Here is a 16,622-nt window from a genome sequence, read left to right as displayed (position 1 = left end):
ATAAGCACCTGAGTTGAACATAGATGCTTGAGGAAACCGGTAGCAGAAGCATTGTTCTGGGCTAGGAGAGTTTCATGGAAATTCCGAGGATGAAGCCTCTAGCACAGTAGCTCCTTTTTGAAAATAAACAAAACAAACAACATTTCCCCCACCACCACCCCCAGCCTCTTCCTTCCTGCTGCCCCCAACTGTTTGTCTAGAGTATACTAATGAGCACTAGAAGCAGACAGATTTCCAAAATTACTTGCAAGCATCAGAGATCGTTGAAGATAGACTAGTAGAGTCACAGCAACTGGGAAAAGCAATTGTACCCATAACAGCTGGGAATGTGATGAGAAAAAGAAAAATTTTGCACTTGGCCAACGGCTTAAAGAAATGGTTAAGTTAAGAATGCCTCGGGCAAAGTCTGCATTCTTAAAACAAACCCCCTCCCCCCCCCCAAAAAAAAATCCTCAAAACCACAAAGCCCAATACCACCTTTTCCTCTTCAACACTTCTCTCCTTAAATTTGAACTATAGTTAGACAAAATAGATGAAAAATTGCAACCAGTTTTAAGTGGCAAGTCTGAATAACTGCAATAAACTGTTCCATAGTTCTTAAGAGCTTTTCTTTCAAAACAAGATACAGTTTTTGCAGAGAAATTGGTCTGCTCAAGGGCATCTTGTGGAAGAAGCTAAATTGTTCTAAAATTTTGCTGCAGCTTATTTCCTCCATTACAATTGTGACCTGCTTCTTTCCTAGCAGAATGTTTTTAGAGGGGTGTGGCAGCGAAGGGCAAGAAGGGCATGTTAACTGTATTTAATTCCCAATTGCTTTCCACCCCTTTGTGATGGGGGGGAGGTGGTGTTTTGAAAAAGTTTTGCCTAAGGTGTCATATCTAGGTCTTTGAAGTTCTGTTTCCCAGTTTCCTTATCTGTGGGCAGAACTTTGTCAAGGATTTGTCTGTAAGAACAGACAAATTTGTCTGTAAGAACAGACAGACCTTCTCGAAGTGACCCCTGCTGCTGCAGTCATTGCTATCTGTTCAGCTATGCCTCTGCTGTCGCCTCTTAGTTTTTACTCACCTTCTAAACCTTCTGTACGTGCACGAGGAAGGTGTGGTATATGCCTTGGCAACTGAAATGCTTTAAACTTAACTATCAACTTCTGAGATTCGGTTGCTGCACCTCCTATTTTATGATGTTCTAGTACGTATATAATGCTAGTGTTAATTTTTTATTTAAAATATCCCATGTTACTATATCTTGTGAATCACTGGATTGATTTGGTAATCTAAAGTAGCCGAACTTAAAAAAAAAAAAATCAAGCTGTTTGTGTGCCTGCTGGCTAATGACACTGATGGCGTTTTGAGTAGAGCTTACATTTTGAAAGACAACTTTTTTTTAATTAAGTGGATGTGAAGAAATCTTTTGAGAGACAAATTGTGAAAGAAAGTCATATCCCTGAAAATTAATGTCATCTGGAGCTGGAAAGTTTTCAGGACTCTCTTCTCCCAAACAAGAGGAGATGGAGGGCATCTGTTTGTGCTATTGAGTGTGCATAGAAAATATACCTATAAATGATCTCATAAATCTTATTTTTTAGGGGTTCAGGCTACTTCAATCCTTTCTAAAAATGTCTGTCCATCTTCTGAAAATCTTAAGGTTGACAGTCTCCTCTGTTTCCTTCATTTAGATGTGCAAAACACTCACTGGGGTGTCTGGAACAAGGCCCCTGAGCATGGACAATGTTTTTGGTTTGTTGTGGGAGTTTTTTTGTTCGTTTTTTTAGTGGTAATATGGCCATATATTAAAGCTTATGGTACTTCATGTAAGCCAGGAGTTACACCACTGCAGCCGTAGCCAGCAATAAGACATCCTCTTTCTCTAGTTTCTTGGTGGGGGGGTAGGTGGGGGTGTGTTTGTTTTGTTTTTAAGAAATCCAGCATGCCCCCCCACCCCCTGGCCTCCCAATGCTCCGCTATTCTGCAGAACGTAATAATAAATACTATACCTCCTTTAGGGACATGGTTTAGTGGTGGACTTGGCAGTGTCAGGTTAATGGTTGGACTCGATGATCTTAAGGGTCTTTTCCAACCTTAATGATCCTATGATTCTGTACTTCCTTTCCCCCTTCTACCTCTTGTCCCAGAAATAAATCTGAGGATGTACACTAAGATCTTGGAATGAGCATTTTGGAAGTATTTGGTTTAGATATAAAGAAAGGAGGGGGAAAAACAGATTGTGGTAGAGTGTTTCACCGAGATGTCGGTGCCTTTGCCTGTTAGGTTTAGCTATGAAACTGGCTGTCTAGTAAAGCTTATGTGCTTTCAGGTGTTTGATCATATCCAACAGGTGAATTGTTTCAAGAAATCGCAGTTCCTGTTTGTTCAGGTTCTCAAGCCTGAGTCTTGGGAATTCTAAATATGGGTGTATAATCACTCTAAAATAAACTTATTTTTCTTGGCCGGATTCATGGTGGAGACTAGTTTCTGGTACCATGAAGTCTGAATTGTTATGTGTAATTGACTGTTTGAGATACTCCTAGTACCACATCATAAGCCTGGCCTGATGTGTGGTAAGGCGAGCTTTTCTCCTTACTGTTTGGTTCCCGTGCAGCACTGAAGATGGTCTTGAATTTTATTGGTTCCTTGTAATATAGACAAATGCTGGTGAAAGCAGAGTGTTAACAATGAGTTTGCATGAATCCAGTGTTTCCTGTCAGAAGTTTTCTCTGACTTAAGTGGAGAAGCACAGCAACTACTTGCACTGTCTTTGATTCAGGTGAATACAGTTGAAATTCTCCTCTTGCTAAGCTACCTAAGCTTACATAATGGACTACCCCCGGTTACTCTTCTGAAAATGAACATGAACAATTAAAAAAACCCTCAGGTGCTAGATTCTTATGAAATGAAATGTGCTATAACTACAGTGTCACTTTGTCTCTCTTTGGTTTGGTAAAATACTGCAGTGCATGCTTAAAAGGGAGCACAGCTTGAGCCATGGATGCAATTACTGGGTTTTAACGCAGTTGAAGATACTTGTTAAACTAATGTTTGCATGAGCACTTCTTATAAAAGCTTTTTCCTGTTTTTCAGATTTGACTGCCTGTACTATTTTAATCCATAAAAATGCTAATCACGAATGTATAAATTGTATAGGGAAAATTATAAATGAAAAGTGAACAAGCCTTTTCTTTGCTCTTTGGCATTTAAATGCCAATGCAAAAAAATGTTCTGTGGACCTAAAGTGTTCGAAATTTCACATCTGACTACAGTATTTTTTTTTCTTCTTCCTTAGGATGTCTTGTATACTGTGTGCAACCCTGTTGGAAAAGTTCAGCGCATTGTTATCTTCAAGAGAAATGGAATACAAGCTATGGTTGAATATCCTTTTTGAGTGTGATTTTTTTTTTTTTTTTTTTTCCCTGTAGATTCTTGACTGCAGATGGGATTTAACATGAGAATGTCAGAAAAATACTGTGTAACTTTGAGACCAAGTTATTTTTTAATTTCTATCTAAGACGTGGTAATTTCTAATTTCTATATGTCTATAAGACAAAATAGCACTTACACATTTCATCTTTATAGGAAAATGACATTGTCAACAATGGTCTTGATAACCATGTTTATAGGTGGCCCTAAGGCTAATAATTGCAGACATTAAATATGTCATAGATTTGACAATGCGTTATACATAAAAGTTTCATGGCTTCTGCCTGTGTTGATACTCAAGAAATGGGTAAGGGATTGCAGAGGTGCAGTCTGACTTCTTCAGACTCTTCTAAAATAGTTCTGATATATACTGCTTGTCTTACTATTCTGACTTTAATAAAGCACGAGACCAACTTAGGCCTCCTTGACCTGTTTATCACGTGTTGAGGAAATTCCCTGCTCTGTTATCCTACTGTTTACTGTATTTGTACCATTAAGTTGTACATGGGATGAATGTTCAGAGTTGTTAATGTGTTACTGTGGTTTGCAAAGTCCAAAGTCTGATATGATTACGCCTTAGTTTATAAAACTCTGATAGCCCTCTTCCTGGAGACTGATTACTCTCCGTTTCTGAGCTGTTATCTGGACAAAATTGTACCAAAATCTCAGAAATTCTTTTGTGATTTCAGATGCTACCTATGTGGCAGGCTCTATTAGTGGGTCAGTTCTGTAACGTGACTTAACCGGTGGCTGCATTGATGATTTGCCAGGTGAAAAGAATTACCCTAACTTCCATAAAAGCAAATTAATTGCTTGTTTATCTATGTAGAAGACTTCAACCGCATATGCTAACAGACAGTAGTTTGACTTACTATGATAGTATGTCGAGTTTGTGGCAGGCAGTGTTGTCTGGATCAGATGACTTGTACAGTTGGGGGTTATTCTGCATCTTGAGAAAGATCAGGGAAGTTGTGGGGAGGATCCTGCACATACTGTGAATCTACTGTACTTCTGTCATTTGAATTAAATTCTGCAACATGCCTTTTATTAAAAACAAAAACAACTAGCAATTGAAAGAAGATTCACAAATGTGAGCAAAGTGATGCAGCAGCGTACGTGAACAGTTTGGGGGGCAGGGGAAAAAAGTGAGCTTCAAGACAAGCCTTGTCTGAAAAGTTCAAAATTTTTTTCAAATTTCAATGCTATTTGCAGTACCCATTACTTTTGCAGATGTGCTCCCACAGTTCTAGACAGTGTCAAACAATTCCTTAGAGGTCTGGGAAGCTTAACTTTTATCAGTCTTAAATTCCACAGTGAACCTACATCACTTAGGAAGAAGCTGGGCTGCAGGAATGTGGTAAAACACAAGAGATATGCTGTTGATACAGACTACTTCCAAAATTACACTAAATTATATCAAAGGATGGTGCAAAGTGTCTGGTCTGCTGCAAAGTTCAGGCTTTCTGACACCATATGTTATTGAATATGTATGAGGTCACGGGTTGCCATGAGCCAAGGCTCAGGTACATTTTTCTGCTCGTCATAGAACTGATCTTGGAGTGTGTAGAGGATATGAAATAACCTACATATTGGAGCCTGGTGCATGCATCTGCCTTGAGCAGTGAATTTAAAGCAATCTGCTTGTTGTATTTTTTGATGCAAGATGATTATTTCATTCAAAGTATCTCTCTTAGTTCTGTGGTTTTATTTGGCTAACAAGCTAGACAGGGCATACTCTTTCTTAGTTCTTTTCACTGTAAAGTAACTACTGAATTCATGTTCACCCTACCCACAAGTCTCTAGCTAATGCAAGCTGTGAGAAGGGATGCATTGTCTTAAGTCATGCCTTCTCGCCCCCGAGCTCTAATCTCTTCCCAAATGATGCAGCTTGAACTTTCCCTTCAAACTTTCCCTTCAAATATTCTCAAAGGCTTGCTGGTAACTTTCTGCGTCCTCTGATGAGAATTACTAAATCCACCAGAATATCCCCTTCCAAACGGCATAAGCTTAGAGCATAAGCAAAGCTTGCATCTATATAATCCACACTGAAGAATTTACTAATTTATGAATGGTCTCATCATATGCTGCTTACATCTCAAAACCAGATGCTTAACATAAGTTGAACCCATATATACTTGTTGTTAATTTTATATTAAAGTCTGTATAGAGTTTTTGTATGGTATACAATAGTGAAGTATTTGCAGGCTACAAAAATAAAGCCATATCAGAAGAAAGTGACATGAATGAGGCACCTGGGGAAGAAAAATCCTTAACGTGATGTGTATGTTTGAATCAGTGTTCTGTGCCCAGAAGGCGAAGGCTGCACTCAATGGAGCAGATATCTATGCAGGATGCTGCACACTAAAAATTGAATATGCAAGGGTAATGCTTGGACCTTCTTTTTTAATTTTACTAGAAAAGTATATATAATCAGGACTTAACCTTTTTCACTTTTACTTTATTTGAACAGCCAACTCGACTTAATGTCATTAGAAACGACAATGATAGTTGGGACTACACTAAGCCATATCTGGGCCGACGAGGTAGGTTTTCATATGTTATCGCTGTAGATGTTTGACTATACTAATGACAATCCTTTATACGTGGTCAGGCTGTATCGCAATAGTCATTTCAAAGCAAGCCAGTGCTGCTGAAGGCTGTGTTCACAAGCCAGGAAAGTAACCCTGAGCCCTAGTGCCCCCTACTGCCGTGTGCTTGAGCCACTTAGTTCAACAAGGAGCCCACACCTGCAAGCACCTTCGCAGTTCTCAAGGACTTGCATTTCTCCAAGCAGCTCTCTCTCTTTGGAGGAGAGGAAACCTGGTACAGACTATTCCTTACAAACTACAAACTTGCACACTGCTTCTCCTTCGAAAGGACTCTTTTCCCCTATGTTGGACGAGGCATTAAGAAGGATAGAGGACTTCAGCAGGCTGACTCTACACTTCATCATGCACCACATCGGCATCAGCAAAAAAAACCAAACAAACAGACAAAAAACCCTCTGAAAAAACTCAGACTTGCAATTCACCTTGTCTGCATACTGCATGCACCACCACCACAAGTTTTTAAAGGAGGACACTTTTCAGTACTTCAGATTTGTATGGGATGAATAACATGATAGACTGTACCCATTCTGTTCAAGTTTGTATGTATGCTGGTCTTATTTCCCTTAAAATTACAACTGAAAAATTGAGAACCTCCAAAATTAAGAACCTCTCTTGTTGATATCATTGACGTTGTAATCTTTTTATTACTTGCTGTATGTGAGAGTTGCATTCAGTCTTAACAGTGTAAATATTGTCTAGTAGTAGGGAAATTCAATCTTTATCTGTAGATAGTTGGAACTGAGCAGTGCAATATCAGATAGGTCCCCTCAGTTATATTTAAGTATTAAAATAGGGAGACTCATAATTGGTATAGGCATGCTGTCTCTTAAGTACTCAGCTGTAAAAATTACCAGAGCTTAACTCATGTCAGTGGAAACTATGACTATATATGTAAAGACAAACTGCTGTGTAGCCTAACTCCTGTAAAGTGTTTATTTAAAAAAAAAAAATCTGTAACTATTGAGTGCAGTGTTCAGTAACTTATGTACAATAATGTGTGCAATGTAAAGTTAGAAAAGTGAAGACAATGTGTCCAAGGTAGAGTATCTACTTACCAAAGGATATATGAGAACAAGGGCTTTGGCTGTCTCAAGTGATAATGCACTTTCAAAGTAATTCTGCAGAGACGCTGGGCTTGTGAAACTGTTGTACAACTAAAAGCTTAGGGCCTGAATTTTCAAAATGAAGTTCTTGTAAAAAGTTAACAAGGGAGCTACAGTATTGGTTGCAGCTTGTAGATTATGACTGTTTGTATCAGGATTCAATTTTTTTTCTCAAATCCCTGAGTTATAAAAGGAATTTTGAAGAAGCTCAAGGGCAAGAAAAATATCTGAAGGTTTGAAATTGAAGAAGCTGAAGGATTAATTTTGATCATTGCAGTGTTTGGAGGCTGACTTGTAACATTGTGCATCTACTTACATTATATAATTGGTCTGCAGATGGATATGGCTGTATGAACTAAATGTTCCCCAACCTAGAGAAAACAGTGGAAAATGAAAAACTTAGGATAGGTATGGCTTGCTCTTTCTCAAGAACTCTCACCCTACTCTTCTCTTTCCCTTTTGTTACATTGGCAGCCTGTCTGTATTTTTTTTATACATCACCCTACTACACTTAAGAGGAGAAGAATTAGACTTGTGTTTTATATATATCTATATATCATGCTATATTGTATATAGCATGATTTTTCATTTACTGTGGCCCACATGCATTTATCTAGAAAATGGGAATATAAATTTTTGAATGAACACTGAAACGTACTTGAGAAAACAGGCGTCTAGAGCAATTTTGCCCAAAAGGTAATCTAGGATGGGTTTTTTTTTTTGTTTTGAGATAGAGAGAGTTTTCGTATTTGTGTTTCAACTTACTCTTGCAGCAGCGTTGTTTGGCTTTTGAACTTAATGTGACCCAAACTGTAGGGATCTGACTGCAGCAAACAAGATCTTAGCCCAAAGGAATTTCATTCTGAGGACAGGCATGCCAATACATCCTTTCAGAATTTCACACCCCACCCCCACCCCAATCTTAGGAAGGAAATGCATTTTGCTAATGTGTTTTTGGTTTTTATTTAAAGAACTGGTTTTAGTTCTTTATGGTAACAAATTACGGACTTCCCCATAGTGTTTCTTCACTTAAGTAAACTTCCTAAAAAGTGCCTGCTGCTATGAACACATATTGCATTAGATTGAACTGAAAAAAACACCTGACTTCTAGTATTCTTCTTGCTTTTAGCCAGGAAGTTCAAACTGTAGTTTGGAGCATTTCTTTTGGTGGTAGTAGCAGTATATGCAGTGACTCAAGCATCTGATTTAAAAACAACACCAAAAAACAACAAACCCCAAACTTAAACTAGATTATAAAGAATCTTTCCTTTCAGAATTATTTTTAACAAAGATCGGTTCTCATGTTTCAATGCCCGTTTGCACAAGTATTTGTACTGGCACAATTGAGGGACTTTGTTCAAGGAAGGAACAAGTATGGGACAAGGAGAGAGCAGCGGACTACACCATCACAAGGAGGAAATATTTGTCAAACTCTTCTCCCAGAATTCTTTATTTGAAGAATATGGTCCTTTACTGTGTGAAGTTTCAAAGGATTTAGCTCCACAGACTGGAATTATAAACCTGATTTTTCTGAAAGATGATTACTGCATAGAGTTTAAATGCTCAAAATACTTGATATGACTGCCCATTTGCTTTCTAGAGCCAAGAACCAGAGCTGTTACCCTGAAAAGGGAACAGAAAAACAAAACTTGACAGAAGTAATCTTTCTTCTACATATTTGAAGGCATTCAGCACTGTTCTCTCTTCAGGCTTTATTGCCAAAGTAAATATCTGGCTTGACCTCAAAATCCTGAGCAGAAAGGGCTCATGTGTTTTCATCTCCCACTGTTGCATTGTCTAATGCGAATAGTTCCTGTTTTTCAGGGGAAATACCTCCAGCTGCATTGGGCTGGAGTTGCCATTTTCAGCAGTCATACTTAAATTTCCTGGTAACTGTTGTAAACTGATAAATGTCTTGCCCTATCTTTTCAATGTGGCTTTTTTAATTGTGAGAAATCAGTTGTTGCTTACCACAAAGAAATCTGGAAGTTTAGATTTTCTTTGTCATGCAGCATGAATCTGATTAGCAAATACAGCTTTGGCTGTGATGCACTCACTGCTTTCCTCCAGTAATGTAGACTCCTTGCTTAACTTTATATCCTAGAGAACTGGGTTTTCTTAAAGGATTGACCGTTGTTTAAGTGCATTATTCAGTGATGTTTTTCTTCAATTGAACTGTTATGTGCTGCTGATAATGCAATAATGTACAATCCTTTCAGCACGCCCATAAATCAGTAGGTGTTCTGTAAATATATATGTACACATATGTAATGCTCTCTGTTTACTGATTATGAAACCATGTAATACAGGTTGTTGTTGGCTTATGCTGAAACTTCTTGAAAGAAGCCCACTTTGAAAATGTGTTGCTGTTGAAGCTAATATTATGATTCAGGTACTGTCTTTCAAAAGTACTGCATTTCAAATTTGTTTTAAGAGACACATAGGTAAATCCTGCTGTATGGTGTTATCTATACTAATGTGTGGTGTCTGTTTAGGAAAACTATTGGGTATTTCCATAAACTTTAAATGTCTGCATCTCCTCATTGGCTACTGCCCCCAATCAACTTAAGTGCAATTTGTTATACAGATGGCAGTCTTAATTTTGGTGTCCCAGGGCTACAGCTTGTGGTTTTAGATGTATAATGAATGAGAAGTCGCTTATAAAATTAACAAGGACTCAAATTACTTTTTTGCTTCTTAACTAGAAGCTTTGTGTCTTAACTGGAGAAATCAAGTGCATAGTTGTGCATACTAAACTGTTTTCTTTCCCTTCCCACATATTAGACAGAGGGAAGGGCCGCCAGAGGCAAGCTATTTTGGGAGAGCACCCATCATCATTTAGACATGATGGTTATGGTAAGTAACATAGGATGACAGGTGGTTATGATTTCTTTACATGTTATGTGGAGCTCTAAATATTCAATCAATGCTTAACTGTGGACCCCTACAGCATGAGTAGTTCACTATTGTGCTGTACGTGCGGTGCTGTCAGTCCACGTTCTGAAAATGCTAGTGATTCACTGAAATCGATGTGCATTTATTGCTGTACCTCTTCCTTTCACGGAGAGTATCCAGCTCTACAAATTTATTCCTTGGAAGAATGTTTCCTTTCGGTTGCCATCACCCTAGCAATGGATGGAAAATGACACCTGTACTGGAAAAGTAGTTTTCTTCTAGAAACATAGCTTGATCAATGGTTTGATGCAACACAGAGCTCTTTGATGTTCTTGCATGCAAAGCTGTGAATTGTGGGCTTTGCGTTTCTTCTATTTTAGCTAATTCTGAAAAGGTATAGCTACATGACTGTATAAGAATGATGTTTTGGAATTAGTGCTATAAAGTGCTGCAGTTGTTACCAGTGCTATCTGTAAATGAAGATTGCTGTCACTTTCATGTGTTGGACCCAGACCTCAGGGTTGAGAAACTAATGTCCCCAGTTAGATGTGACTTTTCTAGTTACTTACTCTCTTAACTGTCAGATGCAATGTGATTTGTCTTGCCTCTTTCTTTGCAAATGTATTTATGGTATTTTACAATGTAGGTTGACCTTCTACCTACTCTTTCCAGAGGTTCTTCAAATCTCCAGAATTTCCAAGTTCCGCCTTGTATTCACTGATGTTCTTTTTCATTCTTCTGATATACCCTTCTACCTTAAGTAATGTGGCTGTCTCCTCCTATACCACTGTCTCCCTCTCATTACTGCTTTTTGCTGGGGAAAAAAGGACAAAAGGTTCCTTTTATACTTGGCTTATGTGAATTTCGCATTTTTTTTGTCTCAGAAGAACAGGGATCCTCTCCTTGATCTGTAATACTGATGTTTTCTATAAACAGAAGTATTGCATACTAGTAATGTCTGATCATTTAAAAAAAAAACAAACCAGTTTATTTCAATGAAACTTGTCACTTTACCTGTAGTGGAAAGTAGGACAACTTCATTTTGCATTAATGCAGGGGTTTCAGTATTCCTGTTTCTTCCAAATGAGCTGTCTGTAGAAAGGCAGTCTTCTGACTTCATCTCTTGTCTCTGGAAAAGAGCTGGGTCATCCCCTCTCCTGACCTCTGGCTAAAAGTTCACTCCTTTTGGTTTCTTTTCCCTATGTTGTAATATTCTTTCTTGATGTAATGTAGCTCTCTAAGTAGACATGGCAATATTGCTGAAGGTTTATTTTAAATATTTCTTCTGATAGGTTTATGTTCAAATATTTTGTATGGTGCAGGGAAGATAACTATTTTTATAATTACTGAAATACCTTTTTTCACTTGTGTGTAAAAACAATACCGTGAAACAGCTCCTTCCTTCTTGTCTGGTAAAGTAAGAAGAGACTTGGAACATTAAAGAGAATAGAAAGGGGTTTTTTGTTGGGTTTTGGATTTTTTTTAATTACAAAAAGAATAAATGGAAACTGCTGTAACATTGTGTGTCCCCCCTTTAAATATGCATTATGTATGTGGGCTTTAATGCGTGATTAAGTAGTGAAACTTGTTTCAAAAGATATGAAAGCATGGTCTTTCATCTCTTTAGGGTCACATGGTCCGCTGTTGCCCTTGCCGAGCCGGTACCGAATGGGATCTCGGGACACTCCAGAACTTGTTGCTTATCCATTGCCCCAGGCATCCTCCTCTTACATGCATGGTGGAAATCCTTCTGGGTCAGTTGTCATGGTTAGTGGGTTGCATCAGCTAAAGATGAACTGTTCAAGGGTCTTCAACCTGTTCTGCTTGTATGGAAACATTGAGAAGGTAAGGCATAATCAGAAACTTGGAAACTACTGTAGTCATTTTAATTATTTTGGAAAAAGCCTGGCTGAGATGGTCTAAAAACATTTCCTAATAACTTCTAAAACTCTTGGTTGGGCTGTTTGTTGCAATGTCATTTTTTCCCTTATCTATCTTAGGTGAAATTTATGAAGACTATTCCAGGCACGGCACTGGTTGAAATGGGTGATGAGTACGCTGTGGAAAGAGCTGTCACACATCTCAACAATGTCAAGTTATTTGGAAAGAGACTTAATGTCTGGTAAATACGTTTTATCAGATTAGTAGTCTACCAGTGGGCAGATGGAATGAGGTTGCAAACAGACAATATCCCATTGTTCTGTTATCATTGTTGGAGTTATGATTTCCAATTTGCAACTATTATTTATTTATTACTATTTATAGTTTTATTTATTATTTTATTTATATTAATAAAGCATATGGGCATTACATGGATTGGCTGTTAATAAACTGTATTCCCTAATGTGTTTTATCCATCCTTTCTACAATTTTTTTTTTTTTTGTAAGGAAGGTGTCAAATCCAGCCCATCTTGTTCTCCTTCTGTTTCAAATTGTTGTAAAGAAATGTCAGCTCTGTTCTGGTTAGATCAACAATCTCTGTGCAAAGTATGCAAGTCTTAATTATTTAAGAAACTTTAACTATATATGTCCTTAAATCCCAGTGTTTCCAAGCAGCATTCAGTAGTTCCAAGCCAGATATTTGAACTGGAGGATGGCACAAGTAGTTACAAGGATTTTGCAATGAGTAAGAATAATCGCTTCACCAGTGCTGGCCAAGCATCTAAGAACATCATCCAGCCACCCTCTTGTGTGCTGCATTATTATAATGTTCCCCTGTGTGTAACTGAAGAAACATTTGTAAAGGTAGGCAGTTGGAACGACTGTGACGTGTAGTGCTTTGGGGCTCCATCCTGGCTTTACACTGTGCTACTTTTAAAAAGAAATAACTGGGATAGTTACAGCGTAGTGGCTGGAAGAGAACTGGTTTTTAAAATAGGTTTGTAGCCTCTGTATATAGGAGCTGCTATGTTTTCACAATTCTGGCATTATTTTCTCATTTTTTTCTTTTTAAATTTTTTTTCTGTGAGAAACAAGATCTTGGAAATAAAGTCGAGGAGCTTAATGCGTTTTTTGTGGAGGAAGGGGAAAAGACTCACACAAAGCCAAATACAGGGAAAGTTAGGACTACGATTCACAAAAGATTTACTGGCTCCCTGAGATCGTTACTCTAATGACTGCTAGGATGTTTTGGAATGGAGAAAAGCATGCACCTGGAACAGTTTGCACAGTTGAGTCCTAAATGAAGTCTGGATACTTAAAACATGCAATACTGGGCCTCACAAGTGGAGGCAGTGGTAAAACTGATGACAGTTCAGTGAGTTCTTTTTCAGTTCAATAAAAATATATTTTTTCAAGCTGTCTGCAGTTTAACTCTGATTCATGGGTGGTGTGCTTGTATGTACAACTGAGCTACTGCATTGAAGTGGGAATGTCAAAAAGAACTTGGTTTTATTTAAATATGTTGTTTGAGGTAGTAGTGATATCAGTACCCTTAACAATTTTTGTGCGTATAAAATCATACTTATCATGGGACAGCACAGATATAGGAGCCTTGTTTTGCATACTATAGAATGGTATTATAAAGAGTTACCAATCTAAACGTATTTTTTTAAATAATAATTTCTTGGAAGCTTTCTTAAAGAGTCAGTATTTTCCTTTTTGTGTATCTCTTCCAGGAACTTGGAATTTTTGCTAATGTGTTTATGTGCATTTTTACTGGAGTTTTACCTCTTATTTTATTTTTGTGACAGTTATGTGAGGATCATGAAGTTCTCAGCTTTATTAAATACAAAGTGTTTGATCCAAAACGTAAGTAAACTTTTACCTGTTTGGGGAGTTATTAGAATTCCAGTTTTGATAAGAGCATGCACTGTCAGGAGATGTTACTGATCCCCTCCTTCCCTTTTTTTATTTCTCATTTTGACAGCTTCTGCCAAAACACTGTCCGGTCTGTTGGAATGGGAATGTAAGACAGATGCAGTGGAAGCTCTCACTGTACTTAATCACTACCAGATAAGAGTCCCAAGTAAGTCAATTTTACTGATCTTACTGCTATAAATTTTCTTGTTTTCTTTCATGTTGATATTGCCTTTGTAAAAGGTGAGGCTTCAGCAGCTCAGTCTGCAGCTAAAAACTGTGTCATTCTTATTATATGTATATATGCTGTATTTTGTATACATACACACATATACTGTACTATATATATTACAGTACACGAATACTATATATATTATGGTATTTAATTTCTAGTTTAGGTTCCATTATTTTCTATCTAAATGACACTCTCTCTTATTTTTTGAGTCAGCCTGTAGAACTCAAAATATGTTCTGAAACTTTGAAGTTATGGAAAGATGGGGAAAAAAATTGGTTTGGGATAAAAAGAAGGCAGGCAGGAAAAGCATTAAAAGCCACTGGCATCAAAATCAAACCTAACAGATAATGTCCTACTGAAGTTTTTTACATCTTTCACAATAAATGCAGAGAAATCTGCAATGTCTTTGGGAATAAGATTCTTTAAGTTACACAGCTTACTGCTCTGAATTAACTGCTCCGGTAGTGTGTTCTCTTTTCAGTCAGATACTGTGAGGCCAAGCTGAGTTTAGCTCCAAACTGGTAAGAATGGAGGAGGAGTTCATGTGCTAAACAAGTATACAATAGGACAGATCTGCACTGGACAATTAAGACAGTTTACTAGATGAAATGAAATTTTTCTGGGTGTTCACAGACATAACTTTGAATCCAGCCCAGTTAACAGTTTAAATCTTTCCTATCCCACTCCCCCACCCCGCCCTGCTTTTGTCCACCTTCTCAATAATGGACTGAGATTGTTTCCAGGGCAGAATATTTTTTAAGATACTATTGATAACATACTGTGCACAGTTTGATTTATCTCAGTTTGGAGAGGTGATAACAGCAGAAGAACTTACTCTTTCAACATGAAAAAGGCAAACCCTAGTGTATAATCAAATGTAGCTATCACAGGAAAAGACAGTATTTTAAAACAAGGACTGCTGGTTAAGACTTGCTGTAATAAGATCGTCTGAGGTTGGCTGAACCAGGAGGACACATCTCCCATTACCTGAGAGGCAAATGTGTGCTGCCATCCTTCAGTCTTGGCAGCCTTCCCAAATAGAGGGGGGTTGGTTTATGCTTTGCTTTCTGGAGAAGCCTGAAGGGTGTGCTGGACATCCTGCTGTTCTTCTCTCAGGCAAACACATGTAAATACTGCCCAGTGCCACTCTGATAGAATTGCCACATTCTAAGACTTGACTTCCTTAAATATCTATGCCTTTTGTCTTTGAAATTGCCTGTTAAATACTACTCTTATAAATAGTTCAGCTAGGAAGAGGGGCAGTGATAATGGTCGAGTCTTTCTTGTGTGTAGTACAACTTTTGGAATTTCGTCTACGTTCCCTTGTGACCAGATCCATCACTTTGTTTTTATGTCTGAAAACGCTGGTAGACTTATCAATAACACCTACTTACAGGTCATCTGCTGTCTGCGGGGGTAGGCTGGGAGGTGTGAGCCTTACATCTACAGAATTCGTAAACTTGTCAGATTATGCAGGGTGATCTTGATCAGCGGGAGAGCTATGCTCAGTCAAATGCCCTGAGTATGTTATATGTTGTCTCCTGACAGATGGCTCCAACCCTTATACCTTGAAGCTTTGCTTCTCTACTTCATCCCATTTATAGAGAAGAGGACAGCATGTTAAGAGCTACGTTCACCTTGATTTGCAAGTTTAAAACTACACTTCGTTCACAAAGCTCTAAAGTGGTCGTTCTAATGTTGCCTTGTTTCAACTTAATTCTAATATCTTTTATCTTGTTTTATAATAAATGGATGTTCCTTCATAAATACAAAAGATTTTTTCTTTTTGCCTCTGAGAAGTACATGTTGTAAGCTTACTACAAAGTTTGTATTTTGTTAGTGTAGTATCTTCAAATGTCTAAAGAAGCACCAGTAGTATAAACAAGATTGTTTTCTTCCAAAAATGAAATATATTTGCATTTTCAATAATGTTAAAGATTAGCAAGTATTTTTCCATTTGTAGTCTTAATTGGCAGATAGAACTATTACATCAGAATTTTAAATGTAGAACTTGTTTTTCAGTATGTTAAGTAGTGAAGTATGTTGCAATACTAAAAAGCTTGTATTTATAAAATGCTTTAATCAGGTTAATGTTGCACATACCGAATTTTTAGTAGTATAGACTTGATTTATAGTTCAAACAAAGCTAACGTAGAAAATTAAGTATGTACACGTGTATGGTGTGAATTCATACTTATTTAAAGTGGTTTTGTTTTTTTTAAAAAACTATTTTCCATTTGCATTAGCATGATGCCATCTATAGCTAGTCCCACCGTAGGGGCCTTTTAAAAATTAAAATTGCAAGCCTGTATCAATGTGTTCATCCTCATTTTCCATAATTTAAACTTAAATCTTTGGTGTTTAACATATCCTCTTGACTTTTTTTTTTTTTAAATAGTGGTTATGACATACTAAATGGTAAAAGTTGGATATGTGAGAAGATTGATCGCATAGAAACCACGGTGGTAAAAATAGTTAAAACAAAAAGCAAGCCCCACCATACTATCTCATACCTGGACAGTTAATTCGATGTTTTCTTTTGTCTGATTTATCTTATACATCTGTTATG

General features: G+C 37.5%; 1 protein-coding gene across 1 annotated transcript in view; it reads left to right on the top strand.

Moving 5' to 3' along the window:
* The window catches only part of HNRNPLL (heterogeneous nuclear ribonucleoprotein L like), a 28,037-nt gene extending 11,673 nt beyond the window's left edge, over positions 1–16,364 (top strand). The window contains exons 4-13 of the mRNA XM_087775956.1: positions 3,280–3,365; positions 5,699–5,795; positions 5,884–5,956; positions 9,910–9,981; positions 11,648–11,865; positions 12,021–12,142; positions 12,564–12,765; positions 13,713–13,770; positions 13,889–13,987; positions 15,602–16,364. Of these exons, the coding sequence (XP_087632082.1) occupies positions 3,280–3,365; positions 5,699–5,795; positions 5,884–5,956; positions 9,910–9,981; positions 11,648–11,865; positions 12,021–12,142; positions 12,564–12,765; positions 13,713–13,770; positions 13,889–13,987; positions 15,602–15,657 (1,083 nt within the window). The 3' untranslated portion in view covers positions 15,658–16,364. The remainder of the gene's footprint in view (positions 1–3,279; positions 3,366–5,698; positions 5,796–5,883; positions 5,957–9,909; positions 9,982–11,647; positions 11,866–12,020; positions 12,143–12,563; positions 12,766–13,712; positions 13,771–13,888; positions 13,988–15,601) is intronic.
* The last annotated feature ends 258 nt before the right edge of the window (positions 16,365–16,622 follow it).

Source organism: Nipponia nippon, unplaced genomic scaffold (genome assembly GCF_047370975.1).
Source record: "Nipponia nippon isolate SJK-2023a ecotype South Korea unplaced genomic scaffold, ASM4737097v1 scaffold_4, whole genome shotgun sequence".
NCBI lineage: Eukaryota > Metazoa > Chordata > Aves > Pelecaniformes > Threskiornithidae > Nipponia > Nipponia nippon.
This window is presented reverse-complemented; position numbering and strand designations above follow the sequence as displayed.